The sequence below is a fragment of the Erpetoichthys calabaricus genome, chromosome 2, assembly GCF_900747795.2.
Source record: "Erpetoichthys calabaricus chromosome 2, fErpCal1.3, whole genome shotgun sequence".
NCBI lineage: Eukaryota > Metazoa > Chordata > Cladistia > Polypteriformes > Polypteridae > Erpetoichthys > Erpetoichthys calabaricus.
In genome coordinates this window covers 2153342-2169953 of record NC_041395.2, presented here as the reverse complement: position 1 = coordinate 2169953, position 16612 = coordinate 2153342, and the positions used below count along the sequence as shown (strand labels likewise).

The following is a 16612-nucleotide window of genomic DNA, read 5'->3' as shown; positions in this document are numbered from 1 at the left end:
GACGGCATGGACATTAGATTCCTGTCGACAGGTCACGGCATGCTGTGCCTTGACCACAGTATCTTGGGAAACTGCAAAGGCGCAGCAAAACGATACTCTCTCTGTCTCATACCCTGCATATCCGCTATTGATTTCACCGTCCTCGAGACGTAACTAAATCCGATTCTTAAAGTTATCGTGTTACTTTTGGGATCTTGCTTTTCCAGTCCTGACATCGGTTCCTCATGGAGAGTCGTGTTGCAGACGAGCGCTTGAGTGGATTGCCCGAGTTGTCGGGAAGAAATCTGAATTGGGGCTTCCCAGGCCACTGAAACTCTATCTTTCCTCCTTTCCAAAAAGGAGGAAGCGTGAGTTGCGGTTTTGATAACTACTGATCCCGGCATGCTTCTCTATTTTCTCCCCAGAGCCTGAAACGATCCTGAATTTGACAGCTGAGGATATTACAACCACCTCCATCACACTGACGTGGAGTTCAGCCCTCAGCGGCGTGGTTCATTATAAGGTGAAAATTCCAGGAACTACCCTCCCTGATTTGACAGTGCATTCGGAGACGGTCACCATAAGTGAGCTGATACCTGGTCAGAACTACAAGGTGGAAGTATCTGCTGTGGATGGAGACAACTTCACTGAAGGCGATGCTGCCTCTCTCACGGTTTCCACAGGTGCGTATTCCTGGGCGTTTTGGACTTCATTGTGTATCACCTGCTGAGCGATCTCTACCGAAAAGGCGGGCCTAAAGCTGGCCGTACACAACGTCTGAGGTATAAACTGGTTCGACTGACCCCTACAAGAGCGTATTCTCTGTAGCAAGAGGTCAACATATAAGGAAAGGAAGATGTGGACGGCTGACATGTTCTGAATAGAGGACGGGCAAGTTCAGGTGGATAAAAGCGGCCGTGGTCAACAATTGCCAAAGGAGATGGAACCGAGAGTCCTCAGAGGACCGAAATTAGAGGGGTATGCTTGTGGGTTAAATCATCACTCAAGAAACGGGTTCCAGGGCACACCGTCAACAACGTGTAGCCCAAATAGCGTGCCGTTTTAACTCCTTTGTGAAACATAAGAGATGACCGCAAAAGTGGTGCTCAGTCTCGTTGCCCCATTTGAGGACAGGTCACCCCCGGGTCGTCGGAATCTACCAGGTACCCTGAGATCTGGAGTTACTTTTTGTTTCAACCTGGTCCTAAACTCTTATTGTCATGATACACGCTTTCTTGAAATCACGTGATGGTTTAATCGACATTTGAGGACATTATACATTAGTGCATCAGAGGAAGAATGTCTCTCTGAACTTTTCGAGTCATTTATTTATTTGATGTATTTGTCTGTCACTCTGTCTCTGCATTTAATTATTTAATTATTATCTAGCAGATGGCGTTCTAAGCAAAGAAAACCGCCTAACGATCATTGAACTTGTGTTCGCACAGTGCCCGGAAACATTTTAGGTTTGACTGCTGAAAACATCACGACAAAGTCCTTTAGCCTAACGTGGAACCTGACAGAAGGCGTCGCAGTCGGGTACAATGTTCAAGTCACAGGAGTGCCTGACTTTAATACCAGAGTGGATTCTGAAATGGCTGTTTTAACTGGGTTGACACCGGGGAGCATGTATACGGTGCAAGTATTCGCTGTGGCTGAAGACAACGTTACGCAAGGCAGTGGAGTGTCTCTTACAGTGTTCACAAGTAAGCAAAAGATTCTCTTTCCTTGAATGTGTTATTTCTAGTTTTGCTGTTTGTAATGTAGAAAAGAGGGATGGAATTGAAGGTTTACACTGGCATGGACCATGGCCTCGTGAATCTTCCTTTGAAGTTCCACCGAGAGTGTTATTTTTGTCTCTTCAAAACTGTGACGTAGTATCTCTGAAATGTGCTACCGACATGCGAGATCCGTGAAAAGTAAAAATTGCCACAAGGAAACGTAACCGAACCACCTCGACGACAAGACGGCATGGACATTAGATTCCTGTCGACAGGTCACGGCATGCTGTGCCTTGACCACAGTATCTTGGGAAACTGCAAAGGCGCAGCAAAACGATACTCTCTCTGTCTCATACCCTGCATATCCGCTATTGATTTCACCGTCCTCGAGACGTAACTAAATCCGATTCTTAAAGTTATCGTGTTACTTTTGGGATCTTGCTTTTCCAGTCCTGACATCGGTTCCTCATGGAGAGTCGTGTTGCAGACGAGCGCTTGAGTGGATTGCCCGAGTTGTCGGGAAGAAATCTGAATTGGGGCTTCCCAGGCCACTGAAACTCTATCTTTCCTCCTTTCCAAAAAGGAGGAAGCGTGAGTTGCGGTTTTGATAACTACTGATCCCGGCATGCTTCTCTATTTTCTCCCCAGAGCCTGAAACGATCCTGAATTTGACAGCTGAGGATATTACAACCACCTCCATCACACTGACGTGGAGTTCAGCCCTCAGCGGCGTGGTTCATTATAAGGTGAAAATTCCAGGAACTACCCTCCCTGATTTGACAGTGCATTCGGAGACGGTCACCATAAGTGAGCTGATACCTGGTCAGAACTACAAGGTGGAAGTATCTGCTGTGGATGGAGACAACTTCACTGAAGGCGATGCTGCCTCTCTCACGGTTTCCACAGGTGCGTATTCCTGGGCGTTTTGGACTTCATTGTGTATCACCTGCTGAGCGATCTCTACCGAAAAGGCGGGCCTAAAGCTGGCCGTACACAACGTCTGAGGTATAAACTGGTTCGACTGACCCCTACAAGAGCGTATTCTCTGTAGCAAGAGGTCAACATATAAGGAAAGGAAGATGTGGACGGCTGACATGTTCTGAATAGAGGACGGGCAAGTTCAGGTGGATAAAAGCGGCCGTGGTCAACAATTGCCAAAGGAGATGGAACCGAGAGTCCTCAGAGGACCGAAATTAGAGGGATATGCTTGTGTGTTAAATCATCGCTCAAGAAACGGGTTCCAGGGCACACCGTCAACAACGTGTAGCCCAAATAGCGTGCCGTTTTAACTCCTTTGTGAAACATAAGAGATGACCGCAAAAGTGGTGCTCAGTCTCGTTGCCCCATTTGAGGACAGGTCACCCCCGGGTCGTCGGAATCTACCAGGTACCCTGAGATCTGGAGTTACTTTTTGTTTCAACCTGGTCCTAAACTCTTATTGTCATGATACACGCTTTCTTGAAATCACGTGACGGTTTAATCGACATTTGAGGACATTATACGTTAGTGCATCAGAGGAAGAATGTCTTCCTGAACTTTTCGAGTCATTTATTTATTTGATGTATTTGTCTGTCACTCTGTCTCTGCATTTAATTATTTAATTATTATCTAGCAGATGGCGTTCTAAGCAAAGAAAACCGCCTAACGATCATTGAACTTGTGTTCCCACAGTGCCCGGAAACATTTTAGGTTTGACTGCTGAAAACATCACGACAAAGTCCTTTAGCCTAACGTGGAACCTGACAGAAGGCGTCGCAGTCGGGTACAATGTTCAAGTCACAGGAGTGCCTGACTTTGATACCAGAGTGGATTCTGAAATGGCTGTTTTAACTGGGTTGACACCGGGGAGCATGTATACGGTGCAAGTGTTCGCTGTGGCTGAAGACAACGTTACGCAAGGCAGTGGAGCATCTCTTACAGTGTTCACAAGTAAGCAAAAGATTCTCTTTCCTTGAATGTATTATTTCTAGTTTTGCTGTTTGCAATGTAGAAAAGAGGGATGGAATTGAAGGTTTACACTGGCATGGACCATGGCCTCGTGAATCTTCCTTTGAAGTTCCACCGAGAGTGTTATTTTTGTCTCTTCAAAACTGTGACGTAGTATCTCTGAAATGTGCTACCGACATGCGAGATCCGTGAAAAGTAAAAATTGCCACAAGGAAACGTAACCGAACCACCTCGACGACAAGACGGCATGGACATTAGATTCCTGTCGACAGGTCACGGCATGCTGTGCCTTGACCACAGTATCTTGGGAAACTGCAAAGGCGCAGCAAAACGATACTCTCTCTGTCTCATACCCTGCATATCCGCTATTGATTTCACCGTCCTCGAGACGTAACTAAATCCGATTCTTAAAGTTATCGTGTTACTTTTGGGATCTTGCTTTTCCAGTCCTGACATCGGTTCCTCATGGAGAGTCGTGTTGCAGACGAGCGCTTGAGTGGATTGCCCGAGTTGTCGGGAAGAAATCTGAATTGGGGCTTCCCAGGCCACTGAAACTCTATCTTTCCTCCTTTCCAAAAAGGAGGAAGCGTGAGTTGCGGTTTTGATAACTACTGATCCCGGCATGCTTCTCTATTTTCTCCCCAGAGCCTGAAACGATCCTGAATTTGACAGCTGAGGATATTACAACCACCTCCATCACACTGACGTGGAGTTCAGCCCTCAGCGGCGTGGTTCATTATAAGGTGAAAATTCCAGGAACTACCCTCCCTGATTTGACAGTGCGTTCGGAGACGGTCACCATAAGTGAGCTGATACCTGGTCAGAACTACAAGGTGGAAGTATCTGCTGTGGATGGAGACAACTTCACTGAAGGCGATGCTGCCTCTCTCACGGTTTCCACAGGTGCGTATTCCTGGGCGTTTTGGACTTCATTGTGTATCACCTGCTGAGCGATCTCTACCGAAAAGGCGGGCCTAAAGCTGGCCGTACACAACGTCTGAGGTATAAACTGGTTCGACTGACCCCTACAAGAGCGTATTCTCTGTAGCAAGAGGTCAACATATAAGGAAAGGAAGATGTGGACGGCTGACATGTTCTGAATAGAGGACGGGCAAGTTCAGGTGGATAAAAGCGGCCGTGGTCAACAATTGCCAAAGGAGATGGAACCGAGAGTCCTCAGAGGACCGAAATTAGAGGGATATGCTTGTGTGTTAAATCATCGCTCAAGAAACGGGTTCCAGGGCACACCGTCAACAACGTGTAGCCCAAATAGCGTGCCGTTTTAACTCCTTTGTGAAACATAAGAGATGACCGCAAAAGTGGTGCCCAGTCTCGTTGCCCCATTTGAGGACAGGTCACCCCCGGGTCGTCGGAATCTACCAGGTACCCTGAGATCTGGAGTTACTTTTTGTTTCAACCTGGTCCTAAACTCTTATTGTCATGATACACGCTTTCTTGAAATCACGTGATGGTTTAATCGACATTTGAGGACATTATACGTTAGTGCATCAGAGGAAGAATGTCTTCCTGAACTTTTCGAGTCATTTATTTATTTGATGTATTTGTCTGTCACTCTGTCTCTGCATTTAATTATTTAATTATTATCTAGCAGATGGCGTTCTAAGCAAAGAAAACCGCCTAACGATCATTGAACTTGTGTTCCCACAGTGCCCGGAAACATTTTAGGTTTGACTGCTGAAAACATCACGACAAAGTCCTTTAGCCTAACGTGGAACCTGACAGAAGGCGTCGCAGTCGGGTACAATGTTCAAGTCACAGGAGTGCCCGACTTTGATACCAGAGTGGATTCTGAAATGGCTGTTTTAACTGGGTTGACACCGGGGAGCATGTATACGGTGCAAGTGTTCGCTGTGGCTGAAGACAACGTTACGCAAGGCAGTGGAGCATCTCTTACAGTGTTCACAAGTAAGCAAAAGATTCTCTTTCCTTGAATGTATTATTTCTAGTTTTGCTGTTTGCAATGTAGAAAAGAGGGATGGAATTGAAGGTTTACACTGGCATGGACCATGGCCTCGTGAATCTTCCTTTGAAGTTCCACCGAGAGTGTTATTTTTGTCTCTTCAAAACTGTGACGTAGTATCTCTGAAATGTGCTACCGACATGCGAGATCCGTGAAAAGTAAAAATTGCCACAAGGAAACGTAACCGAACCACCTCGACGACAAGACGGCATGGACATTAGATTCCTGTCGACAGGTCACGGCATGCTGTGCCTTGACCACAGTATCTTGGGAAACTGCAAAGGCGCAGCAAAACGATACTCTCTCTGTCTCATACCCTGCATATCCGCTATTGATTTCACCGTCCTCGAGACGTAACTAAATCCGATTCTTAAAGTTATCGTGTTACTTTTGGGATCTTGCTTTTCCAGTCCTGACATCGGTTCCTCATGGAGAGTCGTGTTGCAGACGAGCGCTTGAGTGGATTGCCCGAGTTGTCGGGAAGAAATCTGAATTGGGGCTTCCCAGGCCACTGAAACTCTATCTTTCCTCCTTTCCAAAAAGGAGGAAGCGTGAGTTGCGGTTTTGATAACTACTGATCCCGGCATGCTTCTCTATTTTCTCCCCAGAGCCTGAAACGATCCTGAATTTGACAGCTGAGGATATTACAACCACCTCCATCACACTGACGTGGAGTTCAGCCCTCAGCGGCGTGGTTCATTATAAGGTGAAAATTCCAGGAACTACCCTCCCTGATTTGACAGTGCATTCGGAGACGGTCACCATAAGTGAGCTGATACCTGGTCAGAACTACAAGGTGGAAGTATCTGCTGTGGATGGAGACAACTTCACTGAAGGCGATGCTGCCTCTCTCACGGTTTCCACAGGTGCGTATTCCTGGGCGTTTTGGACTTCATTGTGTATCACCTGCTGAGCGATCTCTACCGAAAAGGCGGGCCTAAAGCTGGCCGTACACAACGTCTGAGGTATAAACTGGTTCGACTGACCCCTACAAGAGCGTATTCTCTGTAGCAAGAGGTCAACATATAAGGAAAGGAAGATGTGGACGGCTGACATGTTCTGAATAGAGGACGGGCAAGTTCAGGTGGATAAAAGCGGCCGTGGTCAACAATTGCCAAAGGAGATGGAACCGAGAGTCCTCAGAGGACCGAAATTAGAGGGATATGCTTGTGTGTTAAATCATCGCTCAAGAAACGGGTTCCAGGGCACACCGTCAACAACGTGTAGCCCAAATAGCGTGCCGTTTTAACTCCTTTGTGAAACATAAGAGATGACCGCAAAAGTGGTGCTCAGTCTCGTTGCCCCATTTGAGGACAGGTCACCCCCGGGTCGTCGGAATCTACCAGGTACCCTGAGATCTGGAGTTACTTTTTGTTTCAACCTGGTCCTAAACTCTTATTGTCATGATACACGCTTTCTTGAAATCACGTGATGGTTTAATCGACATTTGAGGACATTATACGTTAGTGCATCAGAGGAAGAATGTCTTCCTGAACTTTTCGAGTCATTTATTTATTTGATGTATTTGTCTGTCACTCTGTCTCTGCATTTAATTATTTAATTATTATCTAGCAGATGGCGTTCTAAGCAAAGAAAACCGCCTAACGATCATTGAACTTGTGTTCCCACAGTGCCCGGAAACATTTTAGGTTTGACTGCTGAAAACATCACGACAAAGTCCTTTAGCCTAACGTGGAACCTGACAGAAGGCGTCGCAGTCGGGTACAATGTTCAAGTCACAGGAGTGCCCGACTTTGATACCAGAGTGGATTCTGAAATGGCTGTTTTAACTGGGTTGACACCGGGGAGCATGTATACGGTGCAAGTGTTCGCTGTGGCTGAAGACAACGTTACGCAAGGCAGTGGAGCATCTCTTACAGTGTTCACAAGTAAGCAAAAGATTCTCTTTCCTTGAATGTATTATTTCTAGTTTTGCTGTTTGCAATGTAGAAAAGAGGGATGGAATTGAAGGTTTACACTGGCATGGACCATGGCCTCGTGAATCTTCCTTTGAAGTTCCACCGAGAGTGTTATTTTTGTCTCTTCAAAACTGTGACGTAGTATCTCTGAAATGTGCTACCGACATGCGAGATCCGTGAAAAGTAAAAATTGCCACAAGGAAACGTAACCGAACCACCTCGACGACAAGACGGCATGGACATTAGATTCCTGTCGACAGGTCACGGCATGCTGTGCCTTGACCACAGTATCTTGGGAAACTGCAAAGGCGCAGCAAAACGATACTCTCTCTGTCTCATACCCTGCATATCCGCTATTGATTTCACCGTCCTCGAGACGTAACTAAATCCGATTCTTAAAGTTATCGTGTTACTTTTGGGATCTTGCTTTTCCAGTCCTGACATCGGTTCCTCATGGAGAGTCGTGTTGCAGACGAGCGCTTGAGTGGATTGCCCGAGTTGTCGGGAAGAAATCTGAATTGGGGCTTCCCAGGCCACTGAAACTCTATCTTTCCTCCTTTCCAAAAAGGAGGAAGCGTGAGTTGCGGTTTTGATAACTACTGATCCCGGCATGCTTCTCTATTTTCTCCCCAGAGCCTGAAACGATCCTGAATTTGACAGCTGAGGATATTACAACCACCTCCATCACACTGACGTGGAGTTCAGCCCTCAGCGGCGTGGTTCATTATAAGGTGAAAATTCCAGGAACTACCCTCCCTGATTTGACAGTGCATTCGGAGACGGTCACCATAAGTGAGCTGATACCTGGTCAGAACTACAAGGTGGAAGTATCTGCTGTGGATGGAGACAACTTCACTGAAGGCGATGCTGCCTCTCTCACGGTTTCCACAGGTGCGTATTCCTGGGCGTTTTGGACTTCATTGTGTATCACCTGCTGAGCGATCTCTACCGAAAAGGCGGGCCTAAAGCTGGCCGTACACAACGTCTGAGGTATAAACTGGTTCGACTGACCCCTACAAGAGCGTATTCTCTGTAGCAAGAGGTCAACATATAAGGAAAGGAAGATGTGGACGGCTGACATGTTCTGAATAGAGGACGGGCAAGTTCAGGTGGATAAAAGCGGCCGTGGTCAACAATTGCCAAAGGAGATGGAACCGAGAGTCCTCAGAGGACCGAAATTAGAGGGATATGCTTGTGTGTTAAATCATCGCTCAAGAAACGGGTTCCAGGGCACACCGTCAACAACGTGTAGCCCAAATAGCGTGCCGTTTTAACTCCTTTGTGAAACATAAGAGATGACCGCAAAAGTGGTGCTCAGTCTCGTTGCCCCATTTGAGGACAGGTCACCCCCGGGTCGTCGGAATCTACCAGGTACCCTGAGATCTGGAGTTACTTTTTGTTTCAACCTGGTCCTAAACTCTTATTGTCATGATACACGCTTTCTTGAAATCACGTGATGGTTTAATCGACATTTGAGGACATTATACGTTAGTGCATCAGAGGAAGAATGTCTTCCTGAACTTTTCGAGTCATTTATTTATTTGATGTATTTGTCTGTCACTCTGTCTCTGCATTTAATTATTTAATTATTATCTAGCAGATGGCGTTCTAAGCAAAGAAAACCGCCTAACGATCATTGAACTTGTGTTCCCACAGTGCCCGGAAACATTTTAGGTTTGACTGCTGAAAACATCACGACAAAGTCCTTTAGCCTAACGTGGAACCTGACAGAAGGCGTCGCAGTCGGGTACAATGTTCAAGTCACAGGAGTGCCCGACTTTGATACCAGAGTGGATTCTGAAATGGCTGTTTTAACTGGGTTGACACCGGGGAGCATGTATACGGTGCAAGTGTTCGCTGTGGCTGAAGACAACGTTACGCAAGGCAGTGGAGCGTCTCTTACAGTGTTCACAAGTAAGCAAAAGATTCTCTTTCCTTGAATGTGTTATTTCTAGTTTTGCTGTTTGCAATGTAGAAAAGAGGGATGGAATTGAAGGTTTACACTGGCATGGACCATGGCCTCGTGAATCTTCCTTTGAAGTTCCACCGAGAGTGTTATTTTTGTCTCTTCAAAACTGTGACGTAGTATCTCTGAAATGTGCTACCGACATGCGAGATCCGTGAAAAGTAAAAATTGCCACAAGGAAACGTAACCGAACCACCTCGACGACAAGACGGCATGGACATTAGATTCCTGTCGACAGGTCACGGCATGCTGTGCCTTGACCACAGTATCTTGGGAAACTGCAAAGGCGCAGCAAAACGATACTCTCTCTGTCTCATACCCTGCATATCCGCTATTGATTTCACCGTCCTCGAGACGTAACTAAATCCGATTCTTAAAGTTATCGTGTTACTTTTGGGATCTTGCTTTTCCAGTCCTGACATCGGTTCCTCATGGAGAGTCGTGTTGCAGACGAGCGCTTGAGTGGATTGCCCGAGTTGTCGGGAAGAAATCTGAATTGGGGCTTCCCAGGCCACTGAAACTCTATCTTTCCTCCTTTCCAAAAAGGAGGAAGCGTGAGTTGCGGTTTTGATAACTACTGATCCCGGCATGCTTCTCTATTTTCTCCCCAGAGCCTGAAACGATCCTGAATTTGACAGCTGAGGATATTACAACCACCTCCATCACACTGACGTGGAGTTCAGCCCTCAGCGGCGTGGTTCATTATAAGGTGAAAATTCCAGGAACTACCCTCCCTGATTTGACAGTGCATTCGGAGACGGTCACCATAAGTGAGCTGATACCTGGTCAGAACTACAAGGTGGAAGTATCTGCTGTGGATGGAGACAACTTCACTGAAGGCGATGCTGCCTCTCTCACGGTTTCCACAGGTGCGTATTCTTGGGCGTTTTGGACTTCATTGTGTATCACCTGCTGAGCTATCTCTACCGAAAAGGCGGGCCTAAAGCTGGCCGTACGCAACGTCTGAGGTATAAACTGGTTCGACTGACCCCTACAAGAGCGTATTCTCTGTAGCAAGAGGTCAACATATAAGGAAAGGAAGATGTGGACGGCTGACATGTTCTGAGCAGAGGACGGGCAAGTTCAGGTGGATAAAAGCGGCCGTGGTCAACAATTGCCAAAGGAGATGGAACCGAGAGTCCTCAGAGGACCGAAATTAGAGGGATATGCTTGTGTGTTAAATCATCGCTCAAGAAACGGGTTCCAGGGCACACCGTCAACGACGTGTAGCCCAAATAGCGTGCCGTTTTAACTCCTTTGTGAAACATAAGAGATGACCGCAAAAGTGGTGCTCAGTCTCGTTGCCCCATTTGAGGACAGGTCACCCCCGGGTCGTCGGAATCTACCAGGTACCCTGAGATCTGGAGTTACTTTTTGTTTCAACCTGGTCCTAAACTCTTATTGTCTTGATACACGCTTTCTTGAAATCACGTGACGGTTTAATCGACATTTGAGGACATTATACGTTAGTGCATCAGAGGAAGAATGTCTTCCTGAACTTTTCGAGTCATTTATTTATTTGATGTATTTGTCTGTCACTCTGTCTCTGCATTTAATTATTTAATTATTATCTAGCAGATGGCGTTCTAAGCAAAGAAAACCGCCTAACGATCATTGAACTTGTGTTCCCACAGTGCCCGGAAACATTTTAGGTTTGACTGCTGAAAACATCACGACAAAGTCCTTTAGCCTAACGTGGAACCTGACAGAAGGCGTCGCAGTCGGGTACAATGTTCAAGTCACAGGAGTGCCCGACTTTGATACCAGAGTGGATTCTGAAATGGCTGTTTTAACTGGGTTGACACCGGGGAGCATGTATACGGTGCAAGTATTCGCTGTGGCTGAAGACAACGTTACGCAAGGCAGTGGAGCGTCTCTTACAGTGTTCACAAGTAAGCAAAAGATTCTCTTTCCTTGAATGTGTTATTTCTAGTTTTGCTGTTTGTAATGTAGAAAAGAGGGATGGAATTGAAGGTTTACACTGGCATGGACCATGGCCTCGTGAATCTTCCTTTGAAGTTCCACCGAGAGTGTTATTTTTGTCTCTTCAAAACTGTGACGTAGTATCTCTGAAATGTGCTACCGACATGCGAGATCCGTGAAAAGTAAAAATTGCCACAAGGAAACGTAACCGAACCACCTCGACGACAAGACGGCATGGACATTAGATTCCTGTCGACAGGTCACGGCATGCTGTGCCTTGACCACAGTATCTTGGGAAACTGCAAAGGCGCAGCAAAACGATACTCTCTCTGTCTCATACCCTGCATATCCGCTATTGATTTCACCGTCCTCGAGACGTAACTAAATCCGATTCTTAAAGTTATCGTGTTACTTTTGGGATCTTGCTTTTCCAGTCCTGACATCGGTTCCTCATGGAGAGTCGTGTTGCAGACGAGCGCTTGAGTGGATTGCCCGAGTTGTCGGGAAGAAATCTGAATTGGGGCTTCCCAGGCCACTGAAACTCTATCTTTCCTCCTTTCCAAAAAGGAGGAAGCGTGAGTTGCGGTTTTGATAACTACTGATCCCGGCATGCTTCTCTATTTTCTCCCCAGAGCCTGAAACGATCCTGAATTTGACAGCTGAGGATATTACAACCACCTCCATCACACTGACGTGGAGTTCAGCCCTCAGCGGCGTGGTTCATTATAAGGTGAAAATTCCAGGAACTACCCTCCCTGATTTGACAGTGCATTCGGAGACGGTCACCATAAGTGAGCTGATACCTGGTCAGAACTACAAGGTGGAAGTATCTGCTGTGGATGGAGACAACTTCACTGAAGGCGATGCTGCCTCTCTCACGGTTTCCACAGGTGCGTATTCCTGGGCGTTTTGGACTTCATTGTGTATCACCTGCTGAGCGATCTCTACCGAAAAGGCGGGCCTAAAGCTGGCCGTACACAACGTCTGAGGTATAAACTGGTTCGACTGACCCCTACAAGAGCGTATTCTCTGTAGCAAGAGGTCAACATATAAGGAAAGGAAGATGTGGACGGCTGACATGTTCTGAATAGAGGACGGGCAAGTTCAGGTGGATAAAAGCGGCCGTGGTCAACAATTGCCAAAGGAGATGGAACCGAGAGTCCTCAGAGGACCGAAATTAGAGGGATATGCTTGTGTGTTAAATCATCGCTCAAGAAACGGGTTCCAGGGCACACCGTCAACAACGTGTAGCCCAAATAGCGTGCCGTTTTAACTCCTTTGTGAAACATAAGAGATGACCGCAAAAGTGGTGCTCAGTCTCGTTGCCCCATTTGAGGACAGGTCACCCCCGGGTCGTCGGAATCTACCAGGTACCCTGAGATCTGGAGTTACTTTTTGTTTCAACCTGGTCCTAAACTCTTATTGTCATGATACACGCTTTCTTGAAATCACGTGATGGTTTAATCGACATTTGAGGACATTATACGTTAGTGCATCAGAGGAAGAATGTCTTCCTGAACTTTTCGAGTCATTTATTTATTTGATGTATTTGTCTGTCACTCTGTCTCTGCATTTAATTATTTAATTATTATCTAGTAGATGGCATTCTAAGCAAAGAAAACCGCCTAACGATCATTGAACTTGTGTTCCCACAGTGCCCGGAAACATTTTAGGTTTGACTGCTGAAAACATCACGACAAAGTCCTTTAGCCTAACGTGGAACCTGACAGAAGGCGTCGCAGTCGGGTACAATGTTCAAGTCACAGGAGTGCCCGACTTTGATACCAGAGTGGATTCTGAAATGGCTGTTTTAACTGGGTTGACACCGGGGAGCATGTATACGGTGCAAGTGTTCGCTGTGGCTGAAGACAACGTTACGCAAGGCAGTGGAGCATCTCTTACAGTGTTCACAAGTAAGCAAAAGATTCTCTTTCCTTGAATGTATTATTTCTAGTTTTGCTGTTTGCAATGTAGAAAAGAGGGATGGAATTGAAGGTTTACACTGGCATGGACCATGGCCTCGTGAATCTTCCTTTGAAGTTCCACCGAGAGTGTTATTTTTGTGTCTTCAAAACTGTGACGTAGTATCTCTGAAATGTGCTACCGACATGCGAGATCCGTGAAAAGTAAAATTTGCCACAAGGAAACGTAACCGAACCACCTCGACGACAAGACGGCATGGACATTAGATTCCTGTCGACAGGTCACGGCATGCTGTGCCTTGACCACAGTATCTTGGGAAACTGCAAAGGCGCAGCAAAACGATACTCTCTCTGTCTCATACCCTGCATATCCGCTATTGATTTCACCGTCCTCGAGACGTAACTAAATCCGATTCTTAAAGTTATCGTGTTACTTTTGGGATCTTGCTTTTCCAGTCCTGACATCGGTTCCTCATGGAGAGTCGTGTTGCAGACGAGCGCTTGAGTGGATTGCCCGAGTTGTCGGGAACAAATCTGAATTGGGGCTTCCCAGGCCACTGAAACTCTATCTTTCCTCCTTTCCAAAAAGTAGGAAGCGTGAGTTGCGGTTTTGATAACTACTGATCCCGGCATGCTTCTCTATTTTCTCCCCAGAGCCTGAAACGATCCTGAATTTGACAGCTGAGGATATTACAACCACCTCCATCACACTGACGTGGAGTTCAGCCCTCAGCGGCGTGGTTCATTATAAGGTGAAAATTCCAGGAACTACCCTCCCTGATTTGACAGTGCATTCGGAGACGGTCACCATAAGTGAGCTGATACCTGGTCAGAACTACAAGGTGGAAGTATCTGCTGTGGATGGAGACAACTTCACTGAAGGCGATGCTGCCTCTCTCACGGTTTCCACAGGTGCGTATTCTTGGGCGTTTTGGACTTCATTGTGTATCACCTGCTGAGCGATCTCTACCGAAAAGGCGGGCCTAAAGCTGGCCGTACGCAACGTCTGAGGTATAAACTGGTTCGACTGACCCCTACAAGAGCGTATTCTCTGTAGCAAGAGGTCAACATATAAGGAAAGGAAGATGTGGACGGCTGACATGTTCTGAATAGAGGACGGGCAAGTTCAGGTGGATAAAAGCGGCCGTGGTCAACAATTGCCAAAGGAGATGGAACCGAGAGTCCTCAGAGGACCGAAATTAGAGGGATATGCTTGTGTGTTAAATTATCGCTCAAGAAACGGGTTCCAGGGCACACCGTCAACGACGTGTAGCCCAAATAGCGTGCCGTTTTAACTCCTTTGTGAAACATAAGAGATGACCGCAAAAGTGGTGCTCAGTCTCGTTGCCCCATTTGAGGACAGGTCACCCCCGGGTCGTCGGAATCTACCAGGTACCCTGAGATCTGGAGTTACTTTTTGTTTCAACCTGGTCCTAAACTCTTATTGTCTTGATACACGCTTTCTTGAAATCACGTGACGGTTTAATCGACATTTGAGGACATTTTACGTTAGTGCATCAGAGGAAGAATGTCTTCCTGAACTTTTCGAGTCATTTATTTATTTGATGTATTTGTCTGTCACTCTGTCTCTGCATTTAATTATTTAATTATTATCTAGCAGATGGCGTTCTAAGCAAAGAAAACCGCCTAACGATCATTGAACTTGTGTTCCCACAGTGCCCGGAAACATTTTAGGTTTGACTGCTGCAAACATCACGACAAAGTCCTTTAGCCTAACGTGGAACCTGACAGAAGGCGTCGCAGTCGGGTACAATGTTCAAGTCACAGGAGTGCCCGACTTTGATACCAGAGTGGATTCTGAAATGGCTGTTTTAACTGGGTTGACACCGGGGAGCATGTATGCGGTGCAAGTGTTCGCTGTGGCTGAAGACAACGTTACGCAAGGCAGTGGAGCATCTCTTACAGTGTTCACAAGTAAGCAAAAGATTATCTTTCCTTGAATGTATTATTTCTAGTTTTGCTGTTTGCAATGTAGAAAAGAGGGATGGAATTGAAGGTTTGCATTGGCATGGACCATGGCTTCGTGAATCTTCCTTTGAAGTTCCACTGAGAGTGTTATTTTTGTCTCTTCAAAACTGTGACGTTGTTGTAGCTGCGTTTTCCTCAAAGTTTCCAAAATTCATTAGCTCCAACTTAAAAAATGGGATTCAACAAAAGCCTGACACGCAGAAATGATTACACAGACAAAAAATCTTCGTTTTTAAAGGTTTAGTTAAGTTTGAAAGTAAAACAGTTGACACAAAAAAGAATATTGAAAATAGCAAAAAAGGAAAAATTATAATAAGAAAAAATTTAGTTCTAAGCTTTATCTTGTTACATCTTAAATCGTTACTAGTCACTTATAATAGCATTTCAAAACGTTTCTGAACCATTTCAAAGCGGTTAGAAATCTGTATGCTTATCCCATTTCTAACTGTCAAGTCCCTGTTAACTGGGACCTGCTCTAAACTCAACTAAACCTAATATCACACTGTTTCTCAATTATAGCAAGAAGATTCTATCTCTTACTAACTTATAGGGGGGAAAAAGACTTTACCATTGTCTTTGACTATAGAAGAAATTATATTCTATTCAAATAAAGCAGACATTAATATCAGTTTAACTCAAAACTTTAAGTTTCTAAAATTGGCTCTTACTTTTCTGGCCCCTAATTGGCTGTGTAGGAGCGGAGACAATTACTATACTTTACTTCAATATGAGCCAGTTATATTAACTCTTGTTTTCAAATCACTAGCAATAACACTGCAAACAAACACTTTAAAAATTTCATATTTCAAACATTTGCTGTTTCTTGAAGCAGGCACAGTTTATTCACAGGTCTGTCCAGTGTGCTGGTTTTGGTCTGCACACAAACTCTTCTGACTGCACCTTTAGCATCTGGCATTGTCTTGATGACTCATCCCATTACCGAAGAATTGCGAGGTGTAGCTTTATCTACAATTAAAACAATGTCCCCTGGTTCAAAATTTCTTCTTGGTGCAAGCCATTTTTGACGTTCTTGAAGTTTTGGCAAATACTCTTTAGTTCATCTTGTCCAAAACAAATCAGCCATGTATTGAATTCGTTTCCAACGTATTCTTGGGTATGGTTCATTTTCTGAAACGAGTTTGGGTGGTAATTTAGGTTTTGTCTTCAATAACAACAAGTGATTGGGTGTGAGTGGTTTTGTTTTTCTAGATCACTTTTAGTCTGACTGACTTCTAATTGAAATGTTTTTCTTTCATTTCTTAAGT

General features: G+C 45.5%; 1 protein-coding gene across 1 annotated transcript in view; it reads left to right on the top strand.

Annotated features, from left to right (window-relative positions):
• The first annotated feature begins 6 nt into the window (after window positions 1–6).
• The window catches only part of LOC114669447 (receptor-type tyrosine-protein phosphatase eta-like), a 47502-nt gene continuing 30896 nt past the window's right edge, over window positions 7–16612 (top strand). Inside the window, exons 1-5 of the mRNA XM_051923913.1 lie at window positions 7–58; window positions 405–662; window positions 5316–5573; window positions 6237–6494; window positions 9204–9461. Of these exons, the coding sequence (XP_051779873.1) occupies window positions 7–58; window positions 405–662; window positions 5316–5573; window positions 6237–6494; window positions 9204–9461 (1084 nt within the window). The remainder of the gene's footprint in view (window positions 59–404; window positions 663–5315; window positions 5574–6236; window positions 6495–9203; window positions 9462–16612) is intronic.